Source organism: Gallinula chloropus (genome assembly GCF_964237585.1).
Source record: "Gallinula chloropus genome assembly, chromosome: 5".
Classification (NCBI taxonomy): domain Eukaryota; kingdom Metazoa; phylum Chordata; class Aves; order Gruiformes; family Rallidae; genus Gallinula; species Gallinula chloropus.
Genome location: NC_140090.1, coordinates 57,612,212 through 57,631,892, shown reverse-complemented (window position 1 = coordinate 57,631,892; position 19,681 = coordinate 57,612,212). Strand labels below are relative to the sequence as shown.

The 19,681-nt window shown below is 38.7% G+C and overlaps 1 protein-coding gene across 1 annotated transcript in view; it reads left to right on the top strand.

Moving 5' to 3' along the window:
* The window catches only part of LRMDA (leucine rich melanocyte differentiation associated), a gene marked incomplete at both ends in the record, with an annotated part of 657,780 nt that extends 642,460 nt beyond the window's left edge, over positions 1-15,320 (top strand). The window contains 1 exon segment of the mRNA XM_084265034.1: positions 15,241-15,320. Within this exon segment, the coding sequence (XP_084121160.1) occupies positions 15,241-15,320 (80 nt within the window).
* Between the last annotated feature and the right edge of the window lie 4,361 nt (positions 15,321-19,681).

The window sequence follows — 19,681 nt, the reverse complement described above, 5'->3', positions numbered from 1 at the left end:
CCTGCAGTAGGGAGTGGGTTTCTCCTTACCTCATACAGCCACACTGTGCTGTGGCTATGATTTATCTGGAATGCAATGCAAGCCAACTAAGCTATGACATACTGTTTTCAGACTGTTGAAAATATTCTTTTGAGTAGTTCTGAGCTGAATTGGTGAAGGTTGGAGCTTTATTATCATCATAATGAAGCATGAAAGACATAGAAGCAAGCTTGCAGTGTCCTGCTAAATAAGCTAAGGTTTGGTCCAGTTTCAAAAATTGTCTTCTGTTTCATAAAGCTCAAAAGCAGTTTACCAAAACTGCTCGAAAGCAGTAAGTTTTAGTGGCATGTGAAGTAAAACAGCAGGTATCTACAGCAAAACATTAACAAGATTGTACCAGACAGAGGTGGTGTTAGTAGAAAATTGGAGGTAAGGAGTGGGTGACATTAGATTGATTGTCTGTCAAATGGAAAACTCTTTCCAGTAACTATTCACAACAAAATATGAAGTCCTTTGTAAAATGGTATGTTGGGGAGTGCAAGCTGCCACTACCCAGCACAGTATTCCTACAGCAGAAGACATAAGAAGTTACTTTCTTGGTCAACCCATTATACCATTTGACTAAATTACTCCAAGTTAGATTTTAACAATAAGAGGCTTGAATTTCAGACAAAGAAACCCCTTTTACCCTGGCTTCTGAATATTTAAATGCTGTAGAGAAGCTGCTGCTATCTATTATAGGCTTAATGGATAAAATACAGAAATAATAATAAAAAAGAACCCCAAACAAAAAACAACCAAACAAAACCTGATATAAAAGATTTCTTCTAAAGCAAAAGGCAGAAAATGTGAGAACACCAAAGACTACACATTTGATGTGAGGTTCAACTTCATTGAGAGAAAGTATCTAAGGGTGTATGAACAAATATTGTCAAATTACAGAATTATTAGTGATTAAGCATGGCTTTTTGAGAGCACATTTCTTTCAGTTCAAAGTTACGTGGGAGTATATATGTACTTAAGTACAGCAGCCTAATACAGCTGTCTTGAAGATTTAGCAACCCAGACACACAAATCTACCTGTTCACCCTTTGCCTTAATAAGTGACGATGAAAAAATTTAATGGTCTTTTATCTGTCCATCAAAACCAAAATTGCCTCTGACTACTGGCTGGATAATGTTTTGCAAGGCTGAATTGTACTGTGCATTTAAGTACATATTTGTGTTTCAGTATTTTTCCTACATAATACCTACCAGTGCAAGAAAGATACACAGTATACCTGTCATGTAGTCAAAATCTTTAGAGATACAAAACTATTTATCTAAAAAAAAAAAATATTAATCTAAGTGAAAAAGAAGATAGGGAAGCATGATTGGGCAAAACCCCTTTTTCTTTACCATGTTCATTTTTAATTCCTTAGGAATATGAATGTGATGTTAAGGAAAGAAGGCAGTTTGAGAATTATGCCAGCTGCAGCCTTCTTGAACTGGGACCCACAGCCCTGACAGCTATTTAGAAATGAAGCAACTTTTGTTTCTGATTTTGTATAATGAGCGTATGACAAAAAAGGGGTTTACTTCTACATTATCCTGCAGGTGTAACTCTGCTGTCTGTCAGTTTATCCTATATTTTGATGAAGAGAGAACATTAGGGAGGGAGGGATTGAAAGAAAAAGTCTCTTCATCAAAAAGCTTAACAGGAGAGAAAAATGTCTCAAGACAATGTCATGTATTGCTGCTTATTTGTGATGGTTAAAAGAATTATCTGAAAACAAAGAAGTCTTTCACAATGAATCTAAAACACAAAAGCTTTAATAACATTTACATCTGTGTATCATCCATGTCTCCAAATGCAAGTCATGAATAACACATAAACTAGAGTATATAGGGAACAGAAGTGCTAGCACATCATTTAAAATCCAACACACCCCATCGTCAGTGGAATCAAATACACAGCAGGAATGGTTCCAGTTGATAGACACACAATGAAGTCATTGAAAATGAAAACATATTAATTATGTTTCTAAAGGTTAAGATTGTAATGGCTGAATTCTCTAATCCTGGGATAATAATAATGCCCCAAATCCGTGCAGGAAAACTGTGTAACGATTCAAAAATTGTGGAAAATTTAGTTTTGAATTCACTTATTTGTGTCTCACCCATGACTGACTCCACAGCATGGGAGGTAGCAGGGAATAGAACAGGAAGTGGAAGACAAAGACAAAACCAGGGAGAATTATCAACAGAAAAAGATGTTCTTGGTCCAAACAAGCCACTTGCACTACATGAGCTAATTGTAAGAATAGACCATTTCTAAACTGCAGCTGTTATGTGCTTAAGCAAACCCTGCTGTGAGAACTGCTTTGTAGAACACCTCTGCTAACACAGACACACAGAGCGCCCTTTAATAGAGGAATTCAAAGTGCGGCGTTTAAGGGAAACCTTTTTCACTTCCAAATTTTCCTGAGGTTATTACAGGATGTGATCTTAGCTTGTCACTCTGACATAGGTTTCCCTTAGATATTTTCTATTTTCATTATCTTTTTGCCTATGTTAAATCAAAACAACAGAGACAGTTGGGTGTTGGGAAACAAACGAGGGGGGCTGAGGGGGACTGCTCAGGTTGTGTGGTAGAAAATGATAGGAGTCGAAAAAAAACCCACAAAACACCGAGCTTGGTCCGTGGTCATTTTCTTTGTATAACAACCTTTTTTTGTTTGTCCCTGGGGACTAGCAAGATCACTCATATGGTAGTTAATTTTAGATGTATGCTTTCTCTACTTGCCTCTTCTCTCTCCTCCAAATCCTCGTCTATGCATCTCTGACACAGGACCGTTGCACCTGGGTTCCTAACTATATTAACTCCATTGTGTTGATGTGCTGACTGCCTGTGATCCTTAACATCTTTATGCTAAAACCCAAATCCTCCCAACAGCAAGTGGTTAATTGTCTGCTTTCAATGCATTTTAAAACTCTCAGCTCTTGGGAATGATGTTTCCGTGAGGGTTGAATGTAATTACAAAATAATATAGGCACTCTGTCTTATTTTCAGTGAGTGATACTTAAGTCCTTGCTGTTGTTGCTGCATGTGTTTATATTGGGGCTCTTCCTTCAATGTACTTGGTGCAAGGTATTTGCAAATTTGAGCCTTTGGGCTTTAAATGTTGTGCAGCTTCCTCTGTTCCTTATTCAGTACAGATTATGTATAATTGATGACCTGCATTTACAGACATGGGTGGTATACAGATGTAAATGTTATTATAGCTTTTATATTTTATGTTCTCTCTGAAAGATCATTTTGTCTTTGAATAATACTCCTGTTCAGATTTTGGGGGGTTTATCTCTAAAAGAGAATATGAAATGGATATTGCACATCGTATATTTCTTAAAAGTAATTTGGAATTTTAGGGTATGGGATTGGTGGTGACTGATACACTGCCTGGATGAGATATATCCCTTTGAAAATAACAGCGCCAGTACATGCCTGCATCTGTCTAACCTCATAATTCACTTTCACATTGGGTTATGGATGTCTGCATTCAGTGAGTCTATCTTCCCTTTAGGTATTATTTCAGCCCTTTGAGATAATAAGGAAAGTTTAATTGCGTTGTTAATTGATTTTTTGCACAACATTATTACCTTGATTGATTGCAGAGTTGATGAAAATGTTAGACACAGGCAGTGTAAAGTATCAGCCCAGTAAGGAGTGGGAGCCTTGTGGAGAATAGATAACCTTGATGTTAAGAGCTATATCCTTCAGATATGTCTTCCCTTGACATATTGATGGCCCTTGAAAAGGGAAAAGCTGATTGTATGCAGAATGCAATCATTAAACCCACTTCAGCTGGCTGTTGATTAATTTGTTTTTTCCTGAAGGATCTAGTTAAAGAGAAGGCCTCACTAGTATCAACAGCAGCCATTTTCCAAGCTTCAGATTATTCTTAACCCTCTCCTAGAAGAAAGAAAAATGATACTGTCTTGGTTTAGACAGGCAAATTGTCTGAAAACATTCAGTCCAACTGCAATTTGGGGATTATAACACTCACTTTACCCCGTTAACTACTGCTTCCTCTATGACCTCTCCTCCCCCTGCCTTCAGTATTCAGCTTCACCACAGCTAGCAGAAAGTCACGTTTGATGTTTTCTGAGTAAGGCCAGTGTCTGTTCTCAGCAGAGATGCCAACAGGGATGTCAAGCTTGTTTTGCCCAAAGACTGAAATACTTCAGTAGCCTACAGCTGCTTCCCAGGAGCCTCTCTGAAAGGACCAGAGGGTTCACTGCACACACGTAAGTGGTTAAGCTTTCCTTATCCCTGAGAAGATCTTTCTTGTATATTTTTTTTCTGTTGCTTTTGCGATCTTTGAGGTCTTCAGTAGGGCAGTTGTGCTGTGCATTGCTTCTGTCAGAGAGCACAAAGGATGCTGTGGAAGCCAGCATGCCCAGTATTTACTCCTTCTGAATAGAGACAGTTTGGTGCTGCCCCAGGCTTAACAGCAGCACTCAGGACCCTACTGTTGGATAGGTTTAACCAAACAACAACTGCATGTGACTAGTTTTCCCACTATGAATTCATGTGGTTGACTAATCCTGGACTACCTGCTATCTGTAGAGTGCTTTCTGTTTTAATGGCACCTGCTCTGAGAGCAAAGGTGAAGAGTATTACCTGTAAGATCCACTGCCTAAATGGCCTGCCTCTGGCAGATGAGGCTTCCTTGGTCAAAAAAAAAAATAATTCTCTGGATTGAAGAACAGCTTCTGTCTTAAGCACTTCTTCCATTTGTATCAGCAAATTACCCAAGACATCTGAAATATTTATGCAGCTTTAACCAAGCAGTTGAATGTCTGTGTAACAGGACATGGTGGAGGTTTTATCATTCAGTTAACCATTTAAAGGATATTTGGTAAAGTGGTAGGTAGCAGATTATTGCTTCCTGTTTAGCTTGGTAGTCTCAAAGACATTCGCTGTTAATTTGTGCTTATGAGTGATACAGTGATCAGTGGAACTTGATTGTTTCACCAGATGTGTTTTATTAGGTCCAATGTGCACATTTGCCAGTTGGCTCCCTTTTAATATGGGGACATGTTAACTTATGACATAGTCAAGTCTGACAAATTTGAACCAGCCAAATAAGTGAGTAATATTTCAAGCTGTCAAAGCGGGTGAATACTGATTAACTGACACACTCCACCAATATCCATGATGTAGTAGAAAATGTTTAGTAAGCATGATATTTGTTAGAAAGTCCTTGGTGCATTGACTAAACTTTAGTGATTCTGACCCTAATGGAAGGGTTTTAATGTGCCTCTCTCAAGCAACTGCTTAGCCCCCTACCTTTTTTTTTAATCTTTAGAAAAAGCTTCCATAGAGGCTACAAGTGCGCTTGTAAAGTGTGTTCTGCTGTCCATTGCGATTTAACCTTCATCCTTCCTGTCATTAGCATCTTTTTAAAAGGAGGCTGAGGAAGGGGGAAAGAAGTTGAGGATAGGAAACAATGACAATATTTTGGCATGCAGTACTGGAGGCAGTCAGTGTTTGGGAACTAGTCTATGGCCAGTAAGTATTTAGCAATAGCAGATGGTGTTTTACTCACTATAGCATAGAACAAAATTCTGCTAAGAGGCAAGCCTATGCTTTGTCCAGAGAACTAGGTATTTTCTGAACTCTTCAGCTGTCTGGATCCAGATGTATTTCTGATTTCATTTGGTGCTATATAGCAACAGCTACAGAAGAGAGAGGAGCTCACCAGTTGTGTGGGGTCTGGATCTGTCGTACAAAGTACCAAATGCTTTCAGCTTCCTCCAGAAATCAAGGCAATCCAGGGCCTTGTAGTATCAGCATCTTAAAAAACACTTGGTTTTGTATTGGGAAGAATTATAGCAATCCTATCATTAGCAATTAGTTAAATGTTTCCTTTGTTTCTGAGGAAGGACTTATGGAAAGGAGCAAGTAATGGCATGCAAAAAAGGTTCCCTTAACTGTTTCATAATGTGACAGCAGCACTATTTCATTATGCTCTTTAATTTTATTTGAGAGACTTTCCCAGCTTTAAAAATAAAAAGCAACTTGTCTTTATTTCAGATGACTCTCTTGAGAAATTTCAAACCAGTTGAGCCAGACTGAATTGTGTATGGCGCTTTTTTTTTTCCTAATGTGAACTCCTCCAGCAGGGATACATTTGAGATCCAAAAGCAAGCTTTACTCATGAGATGAGCCAAATTTATGTCTAAACTCTCCAGAAGGGCCCTGCTGCTCGAATTTTTTTTCACATAAGAATTTGTAATTTTATTGGAATGCTTGCAGTCTTTCCGAACAATTATTCCAAAAGTTTGCTTTCTGCCCCATAAATCATCTTACATTTGTTTAATTCTATCACAGTTACTGAAAGAGCTTGCTTCCCTCATTTTCTCTCCTGACATTTTACTACTAATGCAATCTGCGCATGGTTAAAGTTTGTGAAGTGCGTTATAATTTTACTTACTTTCTGTTTTCTTAATGACCTTATCATTTTTTCTGGTTTAACTCTATTCCTGATTAATGTAAATATTATTAGTAGAAATTAGCCCAAAGTATAGAACAGCCTACAGAAGTGCCATGTTAGCCAAATTAACTGAAAATCTTTTAAGGTAATATGGAGAGTATGCACTGCTCGGCTGAACCTTAAGGTATGGTAGGGATGGGATTTCGCAACTCCTTTGCCTCCACCATTCTGAATATATTATGTGTTTCTTGCGTCACTTCAGTGATCATACTGTTACATTATCAAAAGTAAGAGAAAGATCATTCAGAACTACACTAGAATTTGCTGTGAAAGTGAGAAAGTAACATGTGCCACCCCAGCTGCACTGGGAGCTGGTGGTGTAGACGAATGGTGTGTGTCATCCGTTTCCCCCTCTCCCACCCCCCCAATATTTTGAGCCTTTTGTTCACACCACTACACAGTGACAACCTTTTGTAGCCATCTGTATGTACAAACTGATGCTCATTGAGATTAGTCCACCAGAAGTCAGGCTCCGAGGCGAAAGGCTGAAAGCAGAGGTTGTATAAATACTGTCTTTGATCATGACAGAACAAGAAATTGGCCGCAAAGCTAACAAACAGTATTGCTTTAATTGTCACATCGGAACATTAAGCCCGGCGGTGCGGTCCGTGCGTTAGACAAATGCCTGCTGCCCTCTAGTGCTGATGTTCCCGGCTGGGAGCTGCCGGGCGGAGGGGAGCCGGGCATGGGTCTGCTCTGGCGGGAGTGGCTTTTTCCTGGTTACTGCAATTGCTGTCCAGCTTGGGGTATTGGGTCGTTAGCGGAAAGCAATTAAACTCTCGTGACATTGGTGTAGAGATGAAGGGTGTTTAACAGATGTAACCTGACTTGCAATTCACAGCAATTTGTTCTGCCTTTAGTGTACTACTCCTATTGAGACCATATATGAGAGAATGAGGTATACAAAGAAGTGTTTAAAAGACGAAAAGAACTGTGAAACCATGCTTCCTTTACTCCATCTCCCTCAAGGGTATTCAATATATCTGAATTAAAGCACAGGCTCACCAGTAATATCTGGCATGCTGATGCTTTCTTTGTATTTGGGTTTCTTTGCAGTACCTAGCTGAATAAGCAATTTATATTTCTAACTATTAAAAGAAAAAGGCTTTAAAACTTTAACATATTCAACAAGAAATATTTCATTGTGAAGTTGGCATTAATTCCATCCATGACATTATTTAAAAGTGCAAACATGGTGAAGATACACTCACTGAAGAGACAAAAGCATTTGTTGGTGGGATTTTTTCTGTTTGGTGCTCTTTGCTTCATTTTTGCTGGAGAGGCAACACCCCCACCCCCTGCCCAACATATTTCTCTGATGATGGTTGCAATAAGCATGGAAAAACTCCAAAGAAATCCCAAGTGTGGGACCTTAAATTGTAACAATGATACACAGAGGAGTAAGGAACCGGTTAATGATTTAAAGTATTATGCCCTAAATGCTCCTATTTTAGCCAACTGTAGAGGATCTGTAGACAGCACATGCCCAGATCAAAGCTGATCATGTCAATGTCATTCAAGGAGGGAGAGATACCCTCCTTTCCCCCTTCTCTCCCCCCTACCCTTTTTTTAAACAAAGTATGACATCTGAGGAACAGTGTGTTGATTGTTCCACTGCCAGGATACGCATAATGGAAACATTAGCTCCAAGATAACTTTTAATCTGTCAGCCTAATGGCTCCTTAATGTGTAGAGGGCTTTAAATGTATGTCAGCCAGGGCTGTATAAAGTAATATAGTTTGTGGCCTGAATGGATCTAGATGACTCCACACCATGACACAATATGGTTTATTATTAAGTATCAGCTCATCAGCTTATTCCCACGGACTTGGACAAGCTTCTCAATTTTCCAGTAACAGATTATGTGAGAAAAAGCTTGCAGTGCATTTTTTTCTTTCCTCTTTTTCTTTTTAATACACCACCACCACCACCCCCCACCACCACCCCCAAATTGCAAGTTTCATCCACAGCTGCATTGGGAGCCCTGAAGTGTATTTACAGCAGGCTGCACTTTATCACACATCAGCTTGACTGCTAGTTTACACTGAACATTTATGCAGCTCCCTTGGCCTGGGATGCAAACTTCACATCTTTGTATTCCTATCACCTTCACTGCAAATTTTTCCAACATCGTCTCCCTGTTGACTGCTCTCTTCCCCTCCCCTACTCTCACTTCCCCACGTACTCCCCCTTTTCTTCCCCCCTTCCTAAAACAGGCCAGTGAGACTTGACATGTCACAGTACTTGTCTGTGCAGGATACTTGCAATAATTCAGTGTCTTAGTTGCCTGCTCTGATTCCTTTCAGCTCTAGCGTAGGTGTGTAATTCCAACACCATTGCTGTAAACTGGATACAGATTTGATTTTGTGCTTTTTGGTAATTTCTTTCAGTCTGAAAGACCACTTTGTCCCTTATGCTGTAGGGCATCCAAAGAAAAATGTTTTGCTTTTTGGCATCCCTGTGCAGGGAGCAGAGCAAAGACGTAATTCATCTCCCCTGAACGTGAAGGTTACCTTCCTTTAGTGTTGTTACTCACAGAGGGAAGGGAGACACAGGATCAGCAGTTTGCTGCTGAAGGAATGTTCTCCTCCAGAAAACCTGCAATGGACTGCGTTCCTTAATCCTTGGTGACCTCTTTGGGAGTAGTTGGGGACCACTCTGTGTGTGTTGTGGCCATGGTGTGGGAATTCTGCCTTAGGCAGAGCTCTGTCCTTAGCCTTCACAAGCACAACCTGATCTCTTTACATACCGATAATTTTGGAGGAATTTATAACATAAGTGAAGTCAATATTTGTGGATTTGTTATTTGGGTACTTGTGAATATCTTATGATACAATTCTAGGGATTTTGTTTGGATTTTGTTTATTACTATATTTCTTCAGGTCTTCGTAAAATAACCCTTCTATGGCATTCAGCTGTAGCACAACCAAAGGCATTCAATTCCTTATCTGTTGTATGCTCCTCTCTGTTGCTCCCTCTGCTCTGATTTAAGGAGTCTAGATTTAGTATTGGCTCCAGTCTTGACTCCAACATGGATCCTTCTGGAATCTGCAGTTGAAAACAAATAGATTAAGTCAGAGATCTCATCATGTTAGCAAGGACAGCTTCAACTCTTCCGTTTTCATTTGCTGTTTCATGTTGCAATTTTTCAGCTTGAACTGAAAATATAAGCTGAAACTATAGTGACAGTGGTTTGTCTGCTGGAGCCAAGTGAACGTCTGAGCGGACCTTCTGAGTTACATACTTGGCTGCTTTTGGGAGGACTTAGTGACCCAGGTGATCCTTTACACCTTTTCTTATTTTCCAAGTGATCTTCTCAGATTTCTGTGTCAGTGAGTTCATAGGCTAGAACATATTCAATGGAAAAAAGTGTTCTCTTCCACTGAAAGTCAACATGAAGTGTAAAAAGTGTCTAGAATTCCTTCCTTTCTTGTCCTATAAGTTTATAGTTTTAAATCTTTGATTATATTTGGCCCATTTTACAGAATATGGAATGGCAATATAACTCAAGCATTCTTCCTTGCTATTCTCTGTAACACATCTCCAAAAGTCAAGGACTTCGTGTTTCTAATTGCTCAAACTATTGTTCTTGTTTATAAAAATGTATTTCTACATAAACAACTATGAAGGCCCAACTATAAATAAGTAAATGTCTGAAAGTTAAAGCAGATGAATGAACCTTAGAAGTCTGACTTGGACAAACAGTCAATGTTTAAAAAGTATCTCCTTGATGTTACAGCCACAAGACTCAGCGTAACCGAAAGTACGCTTCTTGGTTCCAAGTAAACTTTTAATTTATTCTTTTTTCTTTTTTTCCTATCACTGTTAGATACTGAGTTCCTTTCCTCTCCTAGTACTTCATTTCTCATCAAAAGTCAAAGTGTAATAGAAAATCAAAAGTTGTCAAATAGACAACTAGAGAGAGTTAGAATTTCCACAAAGGTACAGTTTTTAAATTAAAATGTTTCTAAGATTTTAAAGTTAATTCAACTGGTAGAGGTGTTTTGCCTAAATCAGTAGCATTGCAGACTTGAAACTGTTTGTAGACATGTATTTATTCACCTTAAAATGTTGTAGGTAGGGAATTATTTTCCTTTAAAAGAACTTCATATTAGTATTTAGGGGAATTTTGCAACTTCTGTTCATTAATTGTAGAATATGCCCAAATGCCTATGAAAAAAAAAAATATAATGATGTTGATATTTTATCCTGGAGGGTCTCAAACCAGTTTACAGATTGGTAGTATAACCACACTGAAATGTACCCAGCTTCTTGGTGGAACATGGCAGCTGTTTAATAGCCCATAGCAAAACTATACAACAGCAGGTTGCAGAAAAAGAGATGAATATGGATCAAATACAAATTGGCAGTGGAGGATTTAGGCACTGTACTCAAAGTTAGGTGAAGTGGAATTCTGCTAGAATATTGCATCTGTGTATAAAGTGAGATGTGTTTTCTGATCACAGCTCCTAGTAGGAGCACCTCTGGTGCAGGCAGAGGACTGTATGTATGTATGTATGTATGTATGTAAATGTAACCCCTGATGTATATAATAGAGCAATGTGTTTGACAAAAAAATTTAATTGTGAATACTTCGCTGCTTGTGTTTGCAGAGGGGTTTATTAAAAACATTTGATGTTCAAATGGGTGCCTCAGGGGGATCTTGGGCAGATGTGGCAGTGGGATTTGATGGGGGTGGCAAAAATTTTGGCTTCACTACTTAGTTTTAGTAATTACTTTTTAAAGAAAACTGAATGCTACTGAAGAAGTTTGTGTTGATAACAGCTGCCCCAGCTGTGATAGCTGAGAATTTTTTTATAGATGTAGAACATTTATTTGCTAGGACAAAGAGTAAACCGAGAAAGGCAACAAGATGCTACCAGACAACAATTCCCTTAAGTCACTGATGGCCTGAGCTGAATTTGACCTGTTACTGAGGCTGTGTATGGTCTATAGATCTAACACATCCCATTGCAACTTTTTGACCATTTTCCATAAAATATATGAAGGTCTGCAAACTTTATTTTCTCTAGGAAAGTGTATGGATGTCCAGCTGCACCACAGCTCTCTGCAACACATGCCCAGTTTAAAAGGAGCAAACATGACTTGAACAATTTTTCAAATGCTTTAGTATGCATGTATGTATTTATTTATTTATTTGGATAATTGGGTTTTCCCTTGGCTAAGGAAAAGCTGGTGTTGCTGACATTACAATGTGTTTGTGAAGAAAGACTGATACAACACATGCAGGCAACTGCAAGGTCATTACTTACCTAGCATAATTAGAACATCCATTCCAAGGGGGGGAAACATTTAAAAGATAAAGAGTGAATTTAAAAATTACTCTTCCCAATGCATTTTTTTCATAATTATAGTTTTAACAGCTTGTGGTGATGGTAGAAGCAGCTACTTAAAAATTAGAAGCCTCATTCGGGGAAGATGATCCCTCAAGAGACCTTGTGTTGTCATTTCTTAAGAACCATGAGCAGAAATCTCATTCAGGATGCTATGTGTTGTTTTGATGTATGGGGGTATACTTAGCTTATTATGGTCAATGCTGGATATTTTAATTAAAAAACATCACAACAGCCACAGATGTATTGTTTCCCCCTGTTCCTCCCCTTGTTTGTGCCTGTGTGCAGAACCACAAGCATACTCTTGCCCCTGAACTATGAGAAATGAATACTATAGCAGATAGGCAGGACAGAAGCAGTAGGTTTCCTAAATTCACGTATGACCTACCTTAGCATCAAAATTCTTATTGCAGCACACAAGCCTTTAGTAGTTCTCTGAGTTTTTTGCAGTCACCAAAAGGAGGTAGGAAATGGAGTGGAGAAAACAAAACAAAACAAACTAACCAGTCACTGCATTTAATTTATGAGCAAGATTATTGTTTTACAAATAACCTTCATGATAAATAAAGTCTCACGGCAACATTTTCAACTGTGTTTTATCAAGACTCTCTGAGTGGTGTATGTAATGTGCCTGGCAATCGAATCACAGCTGTGTGCCTGCGTAGGGAATCTCTGCGGAGACAACACTTCCTTAATTTAAACAATTGTGGGCTGCAGGAGTTCAAAAATTTCAGCTGACTTTAACTGTCACTAGCCCAAGCACCTTTATCCCCAGGCGAGCAGCAGCAGCTGGATTTCATTTCCTGCTGCCAGACTGTCCGACATCTTTGCTGAGCATCCCAGGAACTGAGCGTCTTTACTTTAAGGATTTTATTCAAGGTGACAGCTCCTCACACTTTAGCGTTCGGATCACCTCAAGTAGCTGAGATATCAGTGAAAATGAGAGCACTTCTCCAGCAAACTCCAAATTTAGATTGACTGAGGTTATCCTTAGGCCTCTAGACCCAGCCTCCACGACAGCACAGGCCTGCCAGTAACTTTAAAACTACAGTGGAGTTTGTAATGATGTCTGGGGAGAAATATTCTGCCGGAGCAGTGGAGGATACTATAAGTGATAGGAAATGATGTCAGATTTAGTTAGGGCTGGAGACAGTGTTAGAATATACTTGGCATAATATGGCACCGGTATCTCTGTCAGCATCTCTGTTTTCTGTCACCGCACACAATCCTGGGCCTGTCTGTAGCCCTGACAGTGTCTTTTCAGATCAGGTTATTGCCAACTCAGAGACTGGCTCAGCGCAGCACCATACAGCCCCCTTTGTTTGAAGTCTGCCCTTCTGTCATTAATGCACTTGATGTCTATTTAAATCTGATGGTGAATGCAGTATCTGTTTTCCTGTCAAGAGATCATTGACAATATTAATACCTCATGTCCTTGCCTCATTTTCTAAGCGCTGACACCTAGCTACAGTCTCCAGCATTCATCAAACAGCACTCTCTCACCAGCATCTCTATAAACAGTCTAGCTTCCAGTCCTTAAGAAATGTGTCAGACCTCAAACAAGACTTTTATCAATGCCAGTGAGAAAGGAGTCTGAAGAATGCCATTAATAAACTGTTCGTATCCTTTACATTTAGAGCTCTAAATGGCCTTGTTACCAACCTAATGCCTGATGCAGTTTGACTGGGAATATCATCTGTTTGGGGGGAAAAAATCTTTGCTTTTCATGTGACACTTGCTTAGGATGATAATATCATCCCTTGAATGTGGAAACTGCTCCACTAATGAAATTACTGAAATTGAAATTTTTGAAGACGATAGGACCATCAGGCACTGTGCCATATAGTCCCCGTATGCATTATGCTGCAGAGGAATGTGTTTTTCATAACACATGACAGGCCTATCTTCCCCCCACACCACCACCCCTGTAGGAATGTGTTACTATCCTAATATCTCAGAAGGAAAGAAAAGCATGGGTTAAAGTTATCTTGCACAACCCATGCCTTCCAAGGCTTTAGTAGCTTATCTGATGCATGTTATTCTGGAAAAATAGATGCAGAATATAAAAGGTTGCATGCTTAATTGATACCGCAGGTGAGCACAGTGTTGACTCTGAGAGTCCTGGAAAGCTGAACCAGCAATGATTTCAGGATCTGCTCCTCCCCCGTCTTTACCCTTTATGTAAGGCAGTCTTTGTCTCCTTTGGGCTAGGTTATGTTTGCTCTTACGGGGGTGAGCTAGGTACTTGAGTGATTGCTGTGTTAAGACGCTCCCAAGGTAGAGGAGACTCTTTCACCTTCCTTCTATGCATGGGAGATGACTTTAATTTGACTATACATGCCTGGGGCCATAAAGAACAACTCTGCTAGTAAAATTTAGCAACTTTGTGGATGTTCATAGGTGGGATGTGACTGTGAACTTACGCTTTCACATACTACTTAGTACCACCAGAGGGGATGCTTTTGAATAAGGTAGCGAGATCTGCAGGTGTGTGTGGCTCACCCATAGCAGTCACAGCAACACGCCTGAGGAAGCTGTCTGTTGCCGCTGAAAATAACATGTCTTGTCTCCCAAAAGCAGTGTTTTCACTAATTTTTAAAAGCATCATCTATATACTGATATTTAGCTAATTTATAATGGATTTTGCTCATGCGATGTTGTTTGGAGAGCTAATTTGGAAATGTTTTTATGGAATTTTTATTTGTATGTCTGGGAAAAACACAAGTCTGAAGGGCTAGCAATTAGGAATTCCCAAGTTCTATCCCATGCCTGTTGATGATTTCTGGTGTGGATTGCAACCGGTCGCTTCAGTTCTCTGCCACTGCAAGGCAGGGATGACTTTAGGTGCTTTATGAAGCACCTAAAGAGACTTTAAGAGACTTTATGAAGGTTTGAATGTTTGTTTTTTTTCTGGATCCACATTAAACTGTAATTTTGTGGGGTTTTTTTGTTTGTTTTGTTTTAATCATTGGGAAAAGCCTCTAAGCACGTAGCAGAGAGATTACAGAGAGTACAAACTGTAACTTCAACCCAGACTTCCTGGCTTTCAAAAGCAGGAGAGTAGTATTGTGTATAATGTGTACATACAGTGTATGATGTTTCAGTGTTATGACATTCTGTTTTTGAAGACACCCGTGGATGTATGTTTAACAGGATAGGTCATGCAGGTGTTTGAACACACATTTTCCCAGTGGATTCAAAACTGCCAATTGAAATGGTAATACTGAATATTTCAAATGTGTAAACTTTCCTTTGCAGGACAGGAGAAAACTGTTCTATTCCCTTCTTGAAATTTCCCTAGTTCTGTGCTTTATTTGCATATTATGCCACTGCTGTCCTAACTGTAATCCATTTCCTTTTTATTGTAGGCATTTTGGGAAAATGCCGCTACATTTACTATGGAAAACATTCCGAGGGCAACAGATTCATCCGAGACGACCAGCTGTAAAACACAGCATTGTTTCATGCCTCTTCAATCCCTCCACATAAGAAGCACAAATTGCATCTAAATTTTAAGCATGTAACTAAAGTCCTCTAGTGCCTTCTGCTGACTTTGCCAAGCCTGTCAAGATCATCCTTCTATCTTAGTCTGAGTAGTCACATAGAGATTGACATGATTGCCTTTAAGCAGGTCCCATCCACCAGTGTGACAGACAGCTGCAGCCGAGCACCCGGCCTGACAGGAGGAGCACCGTGATGGATTGCCTGGTCCAATTGCTGCTCGCAGAAGAGCAGGGGTCACACCTGGGGCTTCAGTGAGCATGCTCTGTCCATCGGCACCTTAGCAAATGCAGCGCGTTTATCTCCAGCTTGCCTGTTGAGCAAAAGTGGCTGGTGATATCAAAGTGTTTATAAAAGAGAGAGGCTATAATTTCAGATGAAAAAGCCCTTATCTGTTCTTTCCAACACCCCTCCCCCCCCCCGCCGTGAATTAAGTGCTTGTGTTTCTATCATCTCATACATGCTTACACAAATCCTTTCATAGGGTGGATTTTTTTTTTTTTTTTCCTGTTTGGTGTTCCCCCTTCACTCCCAAATGAGCCTAGATGGATTGTTTTTCCTTTCAACAGACAAAAAAAAAATCCTGAAAATATTTCAGTCATGCGAAGCACTATCAACTTGTATACTTGTTTGTATGCAAAGGAAAATGATATAAGTAATTTTGCAGACAAACAAAATTTGCGAATTCTTAAATTCTGTCACAACATTTTCTAACTCTGACCTTCAGAAAAGTGATCACTTCTAATGCTGCAATATAGGGGCATGGCTTAACTCTATACATTGAAGAAGCCCTCAATTGTGATAACCGACAGTGTGTATTATTCCTGGTTTATTTCACAAGATATTTTTAACTGGTACAGAGGTTACAGTTAGAATTAAATGCTTAAATTTTGAAAGGAAAAAAAGTGCTTAAAGAGAGTGATATAAAATAAAATTGCCACCAGATGGATATGATTATTCAGAGAGGGGGGAAAGTCAATAAAAGTAACTGATGTAATTAACATAATTAACAGCTTTACTGATATGTTCTAGAGAAGAGTTCTGATTAATCCCTTTCGATGTCTGTGTAAGAAAGGCTATTGTCAAAATTTCAATGGAAACAAAAAAATTTCCTCCTTTTCTGATACACAGGTTGGACATATTTAGAATCATGAACTTGTTACTGTGGGAAAAAAAATCCCAATGCTTGATACATATACTGTGTTGAGTGTTTAGATACAATGGGGTTTGCCAAGGAATAAGCAAAAATTCTGTCATCTCGGCTGCTCCAAACCCATGCATACTGTTCCCACTTGAGAGCCATCATTGTCTGGCTGTTCTTGGCTTGTTTGAAAGTATTTGGTGGTCTTTATTCCATTTTCTGGTTTAAAAAAATGTCAGTTTTTAGAAGTTGTCTGCTTTGGGGATTAACATCAGCTTGTGTTGCAGTTGGAAGTGAACTCAATATTGAAGCCAATCATGAAATCAGGTTTGACTGATGAAAAAGAATGAGATTCTGGCAGGGTGACAAAGCAAAGCATGCTTCTGCTGACCGTTTTAGGCCTTACTCAGTAAATGGAAGTCTTCACTCACTCTAAACATTTATAATAAATCTTTAACAGATACATAAAATCAGTGATTAACATAGAATGATCCATTTCAAACCACCTGTGGTTCAAATTGAGCTCTGAGCTGTTTGCCATACAAATTGGTGTCTGAAAATTACGTTTTGGCCACCTGTAATGTCTCTGCTAATGTCATAGATGGCTACAAATGAAATGCCAGTTCACATTAGAAGTCCTAGGAGATATTGGATGAAAGAAAACTACATGCCTCTTTTATTTATTTTTCCTCCTTTTTTTTTTAATCAAAAATATCATTAGAAATATTTATGGCACATGTCATTTCTTTTGGTTACCAAAATAACAGCAATCCTAGTTTGTTCCTATCATATTGTCTGTTTGAAACCTCCACGTAATTTGGCCATGGCTTATTACAGGCAGCAGAGTTCTGAACAGGGGTGTTTAAAATAACCTAATGTCACTTTCAGTCTGGTTGCATATATGTTCTTGTCTTTATAAAAGGCTTTAACCCTGCCTCAAACAATAAACAGCACTTGCAAACTGACCGCATGATTTTTCCATCTTTATTTTGCTTGTTTACTTTTCCTAATGTCAAAACCATTTGTATCATTTTCAGGAGTGTTTTCTTCCCAGCAAAGCTTTGGAGGCAAAAATATTTTGGGAGTGAAATGTGATCAAAGTCTCTTCCATTTTGGTTTTTGTTTTGACTAGGGGGATTATATACCTTTAGTTAAATATGGCAAAGCCCTAATTAAAATTTGCTGAACAGGAATTCATGCAAATGTCACTGATTCTGGAAAATCAAAAGGATAACCTATGAATAATTATTTTTTTATTGCTAACATGTGTTAGGATATTTAAAATCAAGCACGGATGTTTATTACTGTTTATGCTAACATAACTCTTTCTAATATGCAAAGCATTTTATTTTTGGATGTCTTCTGCTGAGTTCTGTTTTAAGAGGTGGCAAACATTTCAAACCTAGGGCTGCTATCTACACTTGATACTTGCCTCGGCGGGAGCTATGTCTGAATTTCTCAACTGAACCGAATATCATTTGGAAGGAAAGTTTCTGTAACCTAAAAAGATATTTCACTGTCTCTCCTTTACTCACCCTTCTCCTTACATGGAACATTTTTCCCTCTCAAGATTGGCTAGGCTACAAAAAGTTAAAAGATTTCCCTACAAAACTATAAGAATTTTAAAATGTGTATCTTTACAAGGAACTACTGCATTCTTATTTCTTTTGACCAGCCATGTTTCTTGACATGGATCTCAAGAAAGATTGAGATCCAAGGTGTGCTTGATTAAGTAATCCTCAAATACTGTAATTAAAAAAAAAAAATAATTATCCAAACTTAAATCTTGCATCCAGTCTTATGATGACCAGTGCTTTGGCTTTCGGCAGACATCAAAAATCTTCACAAATAAAGGCTAGAAGATGGATGGTTTTACTAGGAGCTGTCTGTGCTACATGCATTCATAACTTTATGTATTGAAAACCTTAATTACTAACCTTTTAATTAAAAATAAGAAAATAATCCAAGCTACGATATTGAAGTGAAATTTTAAAATTAAATGACCTTCAGCAAAATTCCTCCTAGTTATGGATACAGAGACTTAAGTTTAGGGTAAACCAGTTCTAATTAAATGTGTTGCATGCATAAATGATTTATGGGATTGATGAAAGTATGTTACTGCTGCAACCACTGGTTTCTTCTTTGTTAGGAGTGTCGCAATAGTTAATCTAGTATTTGCTTTACTCAAACTTTGAGTCCCTTTGAAGTCAGTATTATTAACCATGAGAGTTGGAGTTACTAGTATTGGAAGGCTGGTATACAACTCCCTTTTTTAAATCGTTGGTTCTTTGAGTGGAGCGATGCACATTTGTGGAATGTTCAATTCTCACATCTTTGCAAATGAAAAATCACTGTAGGTTGTTCTTGTTTTGCTCTCATTTAAGTCAAAAGAAAGATACAACTTGTCTGTGCTTTTGAAAATTCTTTCTGTAAATTACAGGGTTCACTTGCTGCCAGTGGATATATTAACATTTTTTATTCCTGCCAACAATATGAGTATGTTGGGAAAAGTTTACCCCCAGCAGAAATGCAGTCTTTGTGGTGAGGTTCTGAATCAGCCTGTTCTATACTGACTCAGAGTCTTACCACATATTTCTTCTTTATGTGGTGTGATAGTTGGCACATGTGTGTCTGCTTGCCCAGTCTGGGAGAGTTTATTCTCTTTACTCTGTGTACAACTGTCTGTCTTTCTGCTTTGTTCAGCTGTTGGTGTATGTGAAAGAAAGATGAAATTCAGCTTTCCAGAGGTGTAACCTTATAGCCAAGATCGAAGCTGTATGTTTGGCACTTAGATTTCTAAGTATCCGTTTGCAGGTTCAGTCTGGGGACTCTGACAGTGAATCAGGTGAAGAGAAGTCAGGGGTCTTGCATGGTTTGCTTGCTGTTGTCCTCTGTTCCTAAAGATCTCTAGCTGTGTCCTTGTCTGCTTCAATTGTCATGTCATTCCTCTGCAAGCAGGTGATGGCACAGAATAGGTAAGTGCCCCCTTTTTGTTTTTAAAGTGAAATTTCTGCTTCACTGCTTGTAGTATAACAATGGCTTTTTCAATATTTTTATATATACACCTGCTGCTACATCTGACTGACTAGTCTTCTGCTGTTTAGTTAAAATCTGTTTTCTGCATTGTTTTCTACTCTTAATAATGGAAATAAAACAGAACAAGATAT